The sequence below is a fragment of the Saccopteryx bilineata genome, chromosome 5 (assembly GCF_036850765.1).
Source record: "Saccopteryx bilineata isolate mSacBil1 chromosome 5, mSacBil1_pri_phased_curated, whole genome shotgun sequence".
Lineage (NCBI taxonomy): Eukaryota > Metazoa > Chordata > Mammalia > Chiroptera > Emballonuridae > Saccopteryx > Saccopteryx bilineata.
In genome coordinates, this window is record NC_089494.1 from 158,503,012 (window position 1) to 158,514,004 (window position 10,993).

The 10,993-nt window shown below is 40.8% G+C and overlaps 1 protein-coding gene across 1 annotated transcript in view; it reads left to right on the plus strand.

Annotated features, from left to right (window-relative positions):
• Positions 1-10,595, plus strand: part of ITGA8 (integrin subunit alpha 8) — a 287,595-nt gene extending 277,000 nt beyond the window's left edge. Inside the window, exons 29-30 of the mRNA XM_066280756.1 lie at positions 5,930-6,052; positions 7,774-10,595. Coding sequence (XP_066136853.1) covers positions 5,930-6,052; positions 7,774-7,860 — 210 coding nt within the window. The 3' untranslated portion in view covers positions 7,861-10,595. The remainder of the gene's footprint in view (positions 1-5,929; positions 6,053-7,773) is intronic.
• Positions 10,596-10,993: the final 398 nt, after the last annotated feature.

The window sequence follows — 10,993 nt, forward strand, 5'->3', positions numbered from 1 at the left end:
AAAGTAACCTTGCTTGGAGCTGATGAGAATACCCATAGAGCTGCAGCAAACATGAGATGTTTAATATATCTTATCGGAAATGAATGAATATTCTTATTAAGTCAGTGATTAATCATTGGAAACTCTAGAATATAAGACCTATTTTTGTCATTCTTTATTATCCAAAGTATAAGGCAAGCTTCTTGTGGGTTTGTCAAAAGGAACTGCAAAAAAAACCCATAAATATTAAAAGTAACAAATTTTTGGTATTTTCAACATTTTATTTCTTTGCCAAGCTTTCCCAAAACCTTCATAAATTTCCACAGCACCAATACAAATTTAAATAATTTTCAGACCCATAAATGTGACCCACTAAGTCATTTTCTTTTAGTCACCTTGCAGTTCAAGTTTCTAGTTTATTTATACAAAATGTTGATTGAGTTGTAGGAAAAGCTGTTTCCACCTGCAGATGAAATGCCCCCTTGTCATTTACAGGCTTAACATACATCGCATGAATCCCAAATCCATGTGTTCTCAGGAACACCTCTCTTTTCAAGATGTGACTCTCCCAGTGATGGGCCACACTTGACTGTTCACCTACCTCTTTGCAGCAGCCGGCGCCTGGCTCCTCTGCACTGGAAATCTGAGGAAATGCTCTGGGCACTGCTGTTGGTTTTCTGGATTTTCATCCTCCTTAGTGTAGTGACTTCTTGACTATGCAGCAAAAAGCCTGAATACATTTAGGAATAAAAACAACTGGGGCCAGGGAAGGTCTCTGAAGCTGCACTCACTTAGACTGAGAAGGTTGGGCAGCCTCAGTGCCACATGGATGTTGTTGAGGCAGCAGCAGTGAGAGCAGAATGCCGGTGCAGAAGGAATCGGCCACTTCCGGCCTGCCTGTTTTTAAAATTCTTTATGTCCACTCCTCTTAGATAATTACATATGATGACATATAGGAAATACATACAATATATGTAATCCTAACATTGAACATTTTCAGAGAGAGTATGAAGGGGTATTTTTTAAAGGAACATAACATTACTGGAAACAGATTGACAACAGTGTGGCGATGAGGATTTCAGAGTTTGTAAACTGGAAAGGACAGTAGTTATCATCTAGTCTCGGACTTTTTTAAAAGACGCTGCTCTCAGAATCTTTAGAAATGAATGCAAACAAAAACCCAATAGTTTTTCTAAGCATACCTATAAAACAGTTTTCTGCTTCAAGAGACCCTACTTAGCATATCCTGTTCAATTTAATGTTTAATTCCTACTTATCAATCACTCCTGCAAAAAAACCAAAACTTTCAAATATCATTATTAGTTCTTTGTAAATGATCTCCCCTGCTCCTTTCTACAGATGAACCTAATTGAAAGTGAGAAGAGGGGAGATACTGAGACAGACTCTTGTATGTGCTCTGACTGGGATCTACCTGGCAACTCCCATCTGGGGCCGATGTTTGACTCAACTGAACTATCCTCAGTGCCTGAGGCCAACAGTTAGACCAACTGAGCTATCCTCAGCACCTGGGGCCAACACCACTGGCTGCAAGATCAGAAGAGGGAAAGAAGGGGAAGAGGAAAAGGAAGAGAAGCAGATAATTGCTTCTCCTGTGTGCGCGGTCATGAATCAAACCCAGGATTTTCATACACTGGGCTAATGCTCTATCCACTGAGGAAACTGGCCAGGACCTAACTAAAAATTTGAATAGTCTGTGGCCTGTCTTATTCTAAATTACCTATTAGTAAATTCAGGTGCTCTCTAACATATGCACAAAATATATGCATATGAAACTGTATTTACTCCATAGATTTAGAGCTTATGAGAGGAAAAAACATAAGAAGCCTCAGAATTTTATATGGCTCCAGATTTCCTCTCTCCTGGGGCAATGTAACTGGGCGGTGAGTTCATGATCATTACCATCCCTTTCAGTTCCAAAAATCTGAAATTCTCATTACCAAGACTGTGTCAGTCTGTTCCCAGTAGCATTAGGGTCATTTCAAAATAGCACTTCAACCTGACCAGGCCATGGCGCAGTGGATAGAGCGTCGGATTGGGATGCCAAGGACCCAGGTTCGAGACCCCGAGGTCGTCAGCTTGAGTACAGGCTCATCTGGTTTGAGCAAAGCTCACTAGCTTGGACCCAAAGTTGCTGGCTTGAGCAAGGGGTTACTCGGTCTGCTAAAGGCCCACGGTCAAGGCACATATGAGAAAGCAATCAATGAACAACTAAGGTATCGCAATGAAAAACTAATAATTGATCTTCTCATCTCTCTCCATTTCTGTCTGTCTGTCCCTATCTATCCCTCTCTCTGACTCTCTCTCTGTATCTGTAAAAATTAAATTAAATAAAATAACACTTTGGCCTTGTCCAGTTGGCTCAGTGGGTAGAGCATAGGCCCAGCATGCAGACATCGCAGGTTTGATCCCTTGTCAGGGCACATATGAGAAGTGACCATCTGCTTCTCTTCCCTTCCTCTCCCCCTTCTCTCTCTCTTTCTTTCAGCCTGTGGCTCAGTTGGTTCAAGTATTGGCCCTGGACACAGAGGCTAGCTCAATTGGTCCGAGCCCTGGCTGTGGGCCAGGGCATATGTGAGAGTCTGTCTCTCTATCTTCCTCCTCTCACTTAAAAAAAAAAAAAAAAAAGGTACTTCAAGTCCTTTCTCCCAGGACCTCATAATGTTAGGACTGTATGCTGATTTCATATATGTTATCAGATGAAATTCACTAAGAGAAAGGAATGTAAAAACAATTGATCAAGAAGTGATCTAGTCCTTGATTTGCTCATATAGGGTAGGATACATGAAGAATAGGGTTTTTTTTTTTTGTTTTGTTTTTTGTATTTTTCTGAAGTGAGAAGCGGGGAGGCAGAGACAGACTCCTGAATGCGCCCAACCAGGATCCACCTGGCTAGCCCACTAGGGGGTGATGCTCTGCCCACCTGAGGCGTTATTCCATTGCAACTGGATCCATTCTAGTGCCTGAGGTGGAGGATATGGAGCCATCCTCAGCACCTGGGCCAACTTTGCTCCAATGGAGCCTTGGCTGTGGGAGGAGAAGAGAGAGAGAGAGAAAGGAGAGGGGGAAGCATGGAGAAGCAGATGGGCGCTTTCCCTATGTGCCCTGGCCAGGAATCAAACCCAGGACTTCCACACACTGGGCAGACGCTCTGCCACTGAGCAAACCGGCCAGGGCCGAAGGATAGATTTTAAATAAATTACTTCAGCTACAGAATCCGAGTGGCATTGTGACTGCTATGAGCCCTTGTAATGCATTTCTTCAGTTTATATATCATGTGTCCTGTCCTTAGACTGTGACTGCTTGGGTGAAGGTAATGCCATTATGATTACGGAATGTAGCACTTTCTATTGAAGTGACAATGCAGGACAAAGCTGGCGAGGAATGTTAATAGTCAAAGGAAGAAAGTACAGTGTGTCCGTAAAGTCATGGTGCACTTTTGACCAGTCACAGGAAAGCAACAAAAGATGATAGAAATGTGAAATCTGCACCAAATAAAAGGAAAAACCTCCCAGTTTCTATAGGATGATGTGGCAGCATGTGCGCATGTGCAGATGATGACATAACACCATGTATACAGCAGAGCAGCCCACGGCCATGCCAGTCAAGATGTGGATGGTACAGAGGAAAGTTCAGTGTGTTCTGTAGCTCGCTAAATTCAAATCTGTGACCAAAGTGCAATGTGAATATCGGTGCATTTATAACAAAGCACCACCACATAGGAATAACATTACTCGGTGGGATAAGCAGTTGAAGGAAACCGGCAGTTTGGTGGAGAAACTCCGTTCTGGTAGCCATCAGTCAGTGATGAGTCTGTAGAGGCTATATAGGATAGCTACCTAAGGAGCCCTAAAAAATCTGTGCGTGAGCCCACATCCAACTGCACTGAATAGGTATGAAACAGGGAGAGTTTTCCTTTTATTTGGTGCAGATTTCACATTTCTATCGTCTTTTGTTGCTTTCCTGTGACCGGTCAAAAGTGCACCATGACTTTACGGACACACTGTACTTACAGCAGTAAGTTACCGTCTGCCTTTTTCTCGTTGAGACCACAACATATCCAGTCCTTAGCACTGTTGTCCATGTGGTGTGACTAGCAGTTTCACACTGCAATTCTGTCATTTGATCTAAATATAAATGATATTTGCATCTGGAGAACCCAATGAATTAAGTCATCAGTGTGTGTGTTGCATAGAGGAAGTGGACCAAGATGAAAGAAGCAGTAAAACCCTGGCAAGCTGGGAGGAGGATCAACAGGATGCTTGCCTCTCGTTAAGGAGACAGAAGCAGAGACATGAGCAGGGTCAGGGCCCGATACTGGAGTGCTGGCTGTGAAGACATCATGTTTCCAGCCAGGGGAAGTTTGAGAACCACCAGCCTTCATCATGAAGTCATCTGTTCCTGACTGGTGGGTTAGGGAATTGTGGCCTCGAGTTCTTGAATGTTTGTCTGGATCATGTTTGTCATGATCGATCCAACCAACTCAGTTAAAACAAGGATCACTTTCAACCAGTTTAGCAGAGGTAATGCTTGCTTCTTTCTGTCTGTAACTAGTAGGCCCGCCTTGGTGAAAAACATTCTGGATCCAAGAATACACTTTTTTTTTCTTTTGTATTTTTCTGAAGTTGGAAACGGGGAGGCAGTCAGACAGACTCCTGCATGCGCCCGACCGGGATCCACCCGGCATGCCCACCAGGGGGCAATGCTCTGCCCATCTGGGGTGTTGCTCTGTTGTGACCAGAGCCACTCTAGCGCCTGAGGCAGAGGCCATAGAGCCATCCCCAGCACCTGGGTCATCTTTGCTCCAATGGAGCCTTGGCTGCGGGAGGGGAAGAGAGAGACAGAGAGGAAGGAGAGGGGGAGGGGTGGAGAAGCAGATTGGCGCTTCTCCTGTGTACCCTGACCGGGAATCGAACCCGGGACTCCTGCACGCCAGGCCAACGCTCTACCACTTTTTTTTATTTTTCTTAACATAAGGTGTTAGCAGCATGGTGGGGGTTTCTCCTTGATTTTTGTGGGGGTCTGCAGCTTATTTGCTCTCTGAATCTCCAGAGCCATGGGCCCCCGCACATAAACAGTAGGAGAGCATCTTGTGCCTGTGCTGGGGACAGGGCTGGTTCACAGACATTGAGTGTGCAGTCCTGCTGGGAGGTCTCATTTACTTCCAAGCTCCCTTGTAGCAGTGAGTAGGGAGTAAAATGAGTTTCAGTTTGGATTTAGGATTGAAGACAACTCCAAAACATCAGGACAATTAGTGTTCATTTTGTTTACTATAGTTACTTCCATAAAATACCAGATGGCTAGGCTCCCAATCTGGGCTGGGCTACCCTTCACTGATTCACTGATAGAGCAGAGAATCTCAAGGAAAAGAGGTGCCACCACTAATTAGTTATATGAGTCACTTAGCCTGCTGGGACTCATTTATCTCATCTGTAAACCAGTGGGGAGGGGGGGTGTTAGATGAGGTGATATCTAACCTTCTTGTACATGCAACCATCTAACCATCTGTGGTTGTTCACAAGCTTACCTCTCACTGAGGTAAGCTCAGTTCCATGGAGAAACATGAGTAGACAGACTTGGCCTTTTGTAGAGTCTACTTTTAGCCATTGTTGTTATGGTCCAGTCCAATTTAAGGTCATTCCTTTCTACCTTGTTGGTTCCTGGTCCGCCTCAACTCTATTCTAGGGTTTTTGTGCTATTAGAAGCCAAACGTCCACAAAGTATCTGTAATTAGACTTTCACCCAACCTGGGAAATGTGAGAATGTGTGAATTTTAAGATCCGTGTTCAAGGGTGATAACCCTTTCACTCTCTCCTAGGATGGTTTCAATTATTATATGGATCCTTACCCACAATATCATATTGGTAACTACTGCTTTATTTCACCAAAGAGTTTTCAAATTTGAGTTCATTTGCTTTATTTTCCATTTCAGATTAAGACGTCAGTTATCTGGGCAACCCCAAATGTTTCCTTCTCAATCCCATTGTGGGTGATAATACTAGCAATACTTCTTGGATTGTTGGTTCTGGCCATTTTGACCTTAGCTTTATGGAAGGTAAGTTTCTTTCCTTTCCTTTCTGAGTAGAGAGGCCACTGAAGGGATTTAGAAGGATAGATCTTGGGATTTAAAAAGACAATGCTAAAGGTATGATTTGGGAGTTTTTATGCTCTAAAAAATGTAAAAGTAACATTGTATCTTGTTGCTTTGGCAAACTAGGCTTGAGTAGCTGACATTTAAGAATACTAGGGATGCTGCATTAAAATGCTGCTTTTATCTTATATAACTATATAGAAAATTTGACTTTGTTAACTAAGATCTATGATCTTTTTTCCAATATGCTTGGAGTGATAATGTCTGAGGAAGAGAGGAAGACTTCTTTTTCTTGTTTAATTGACCAAGATCTTAAGCTTTTTATTGAAATGGTCTTATCAGCAATCCTTTGAGTTTTTTTACAAGAACTACACAGGTACAATTAATATAGTAATTAATTGGTACTTGAACTATCAGGTACGGCAAATAGATCATGCTTGTAATGTTCTTAGACTGGTTTTTTTTGTTTTTTGTTTTCTTTTTAATCTGGCCAATTAGTTCACCTCCATTAGGAAGACATAACTTACTCTTTCATGTGTTTTACTGAATTTTGTTCTAAAAGTTTACAATAGAAATTAAATTATGGTCCCAAAACAAACATGACTACCAATTTTAACAGTTTTCCATTCCAAAATAGGAACAATGTCAGAATTATGTGACTATCAGGGTCATTAATGCAGTCACATCTTAGTTAACCACTATTGTTGAGGTTCTCCAAAAATCATAGTGTGTTTTTATTTTAAAACAATATACAACATCCTTAATAGATATAGACTGAGAAAACCTTGCCTTTTAAATACTGGTGTCTGTGGTCATTATCAGCTCTTTTGTGCCATCCTGAGCCCCCATAGTCTTACACACCTTTAGAAAGAGATTATTGTGTTATTCTGTTATAGTAACTGTATTTCCATAAATGTTATAGCTACATGTGCCAATTGACAGAACATTGTGCTAGTCCTACAACTGAAAGACAACTTGATAGTTATAAGGCAAACCCAATGAATTGGGCTTCCAATAAAGAAACAGTAAGTAAAAATTGAGGTTCTGGGTTTCTACAAAAAGATATAATCTCCTACACCAAATACTAATTTGAGATTCAGGAGGATGAACATTCTAGAATCACCTCTTCCCTGAGTTCTTTATTAATCTTTGCAAAATACCTAAAATGTTCTGAGATTGAAATAAATGACCAATCTAATTTTCCTCTCTATGTTCCACCAAGTGTCAAAAGATACTCAAAGATCTCCTCACTTCCTTCTGTAATCTATCCTGAGGAAGCCTGCAGTGTATTTCAGGAGAGACCCTCCCTTCCCTGGTCAGCAGATAGTGCTGTCAGCAGAGAGTGCTCCAAAAAACATACAGAAAAGCAGAGAGGAAACCCCTGGGCCATACGGCTGTAGTTCCCAAAAAAGATACAAGGTCCACAAGTGGTTTATGTAAAACAGAAACATTCTCCCACTGTCAGGATGGCAAGAGGAAGGACATGAGCACTCTGCCCTATGCAGTGAAGTCCTTTTCAAGTAAAGAATACTCTGTTTTCACATCTCAATTTGGAGAAGCAGGAAGATTACCTTCACGGAGCTCTAAGTTCCTTAGAAAATATATAAAGTGAAAATTCTTACCACGAAGGGTTTCACAAATTTCCAGAATGGCGTGATTTTCTAGCCCATTTTTCTTTTCCACAGTGTGGATTCTTTGACAGATCAAGACCCCCCCAAGATGATATGAATGACAGGGAACAGCTGACAGATGAGAAAACCCCTGGTGCATGAAAAGGAAACAAAAAAACAAAAAAAAAACCCTCCAAGCCTGGTCCTGTTCAGAAAGAAGCAGCAGCACAAGGGTTAAATGAAGGCTTCCCTGTACCTGCCAGTGTCCTACAAATGGAAAGGCCCCGGAAGTGTCACCTCATCTACACCACTCTTTGGAGACGTTGCCATGGAGCCCAGGGAGCCTTTTGGGAGCGGGAACATCCTCAACATTGTAGAAACAGTCAGCCATGGTGGAAGATTCCTTTTGCTTGAGTCACTCTGTATTTAGCAGACACTTTGAAATGGGCCTGGAAACCACAGCTGTTTTCCAGGTAAATCCAACCTAATTCGCAAAGACAAAACGCCTGAATGGTGATGAAACCTAGAAGATAGGCTAGGACCGAACCTTCCAACACTACTGTATCCAACCGAATATTTGACACCTCCCTATGGAAGAGATATTTCTAATGACATTATGGCTCAGGGAGACAAGTATATGTTGTTGGTACTGTGAAAGTACTTCTGAGATGACAAAGAGAATCCTGTAAGTAAGGATAACCACTTATTTCCCATTTCTCTAGGTGATACTCTGGTCATCAAGAAGATTTGGGAATTTAAGATTTGGTTAGCTGGTTTTCAAAATCACTCACTAGATTTCCTTCTGAGATAACCATTTTGTGCAGATCAATTGTTTAACAGAGCTTCATTAGGGTTTAGACGGTGTTGAGGAAAAGGAAACTGGTATTCAGAGCTAGTTTCACTTAATACTTAGCTGCCTTGCACCTGAAATTACTTGTATTCACACTTTCCAAGGACTCACATCTGCTTAATTTAGCTTTGCAAAAAGCTGCAATTTATGTTTTTTAAAAATTCTTACATTTACTTAATTAGCAGTGCACAGTTTTTAAGGTACTCTCAACCCTGTGTGGTGTTTAAAAATTATGGTAAAATTTCTAGAGTTCATTAATAAAAAGTAATTAACAATATGGATAAACATTTTTAACATCTATAAGAAGCAATTCCAATATTTAACTTCGGATTAAATACCTATTTTTTCTACAATACCTCAAACTTACTATGTACACAGAGGAAACCTGCTAAACCAAAATAAGAAGGAAATACAAAGTTACGCAGATGTGAGATGGACCTAGAAAGCGGATTCTCAACAATTTTCTTTAGAACTGCTTATTCCAAATTCACTGCTCATTTTTACTGATAATCTTTATGGTACATGACTTTGGAAAATTATCCTTATTTAACCTACTTTCCCCTCATCTTGAATTTAACCATCATAAACACTTGATGTTTAAAACTCTTATAAATAATCCATAATCATGTGTAATATTATCATATTTGATGTAAAACTGACCAGCCAAATTCATATAGTCTGCACAACTTTGTAATCTTTTTATAATAATGAAAAATTACTATGAAGAATTACTGAACAAATTTTATATTTATGTGCAATATTTTATAGACCTATGTATCTAAAGCATGTTTACACTGGCATTAGTTATTTTTAAATTAATATCCTGAATATTAAGTGTGATAGAACAAGCAGACCCAGATCCTTAAGTTTACAAAGCCATTGGGAAATTTGTATCCCAGTTTCAACAGTCACACCTTATTGAATGAAGAGCCAAACTCACAGACACTAAATTTTCTGTCGTGCCTTAACCTGGAGACAAGCCATTTGGCTATAGCTGCAGAATTTCTTTGGTGACCAAATGAAAGGCATGCAGAAGAATACACTGATGGAGTTCATATTCTTCCTGCTTGTGAATTAAATTGTGTCGTCGTAGCAGTTTCCAGTCTGTCAGGAATGAAGTATGGCTCGCAGTGTATGTGGCAGACCGTGCTGAGAAGAACCAAATGTGCCTCAAACCGTCTGAGGGTCACCACCCCAGCCTCTGGTCTTAGGTGTTTGTTGTCCATCTAGAATTGGATTTATAGGGAAGTGGTTGTATAGGATATGGTCGGAAGGATGTCAGACAGGACTCTCTGACCCCAAATAATGCCCTAACTCTTGTTGTAGTGTCTTTTAGCCAATAGAAATTGGCACCTCAGGATTTTTTATAAGTGGTGTCATAAAACACAACCATAGCCTTTTAAGCTAACATTCATGAAAGAACTCAGAATTTTTAGAGACAGATAAATGTAGGACCCTGTGAGACCACTCATATAGACACCTGGGGAAACTAGAGGTCCCAAGAAGAAGAGTGGGACCCAGAGCAGAGCGAGGTATGAGGGCTTCAAAGGCAACCCACCTTCTGCGCAGGCTTAGCCAAGAGTAGTCCCTTCTAAAGGGAGAGCACTGCTCCTTATAAGCATTTCACAGAGGGCCATCATGCCCATAGCGGCCCTCTCAGCCACTTAGAATGTGGAAGCAAGTGGAAGAAGGGGACACTGAGGTCAGGTGAGCCTTCCAGGCATCAGTCCTGAGCATCCCTCTTTACATAGAATCCTCTAACCATGCACTGAGTGTACCTGCTTCTTGTCATAGTGTTACCAATCACTTCCATAACTCACAATGTGCTGTGCTTTTCTTAGATTCTCTCTAAATGTTAAATATCCCTTTTAAAACTCTTGCAGCTGATTTTTAAGACATGGAAAATGGGAAAATCAGGTTTTATAAACTTGGAGATTTTTATACAGTAAACACACAACATGGACTAGTCATCACTGAAACCCTATTTCAACTCAACTCTTTTTCTTGTTTTATTTAAATACATTTGTAGATATCTATTTACTTTGTCACTAATAAAATTAAAAATTAAATACACAATGATGTACTTGTGGTTTGTTTCACAAGCAAAGTAAAGCTTTCTCACTGTAGCAGACATCAAAGTTTCTGCCTTACATCTTGATTCTTTATTAGAAAAATAACATTGGAAGAAATTTGAAGGAGCAAAAATACATAATTTCTTGGGATGATGAAAATGTTCCCAACTTAGATTGAGGTAATGCTTCAATAATTCTGTGACTTTACTAAATAACACTGAACTCCTTGGCTGGTTAGCTCAGTCGGTTAGAGCATTGTCCCAAAACAACAAGGTTGCAGGTTCAATCCCTGATCAGGGCACACACAGGAAGCACCCAATGAATATACAACTAAGTGGAACAACAAATGAATGCTTCCTTTCCCCCTCCCCTC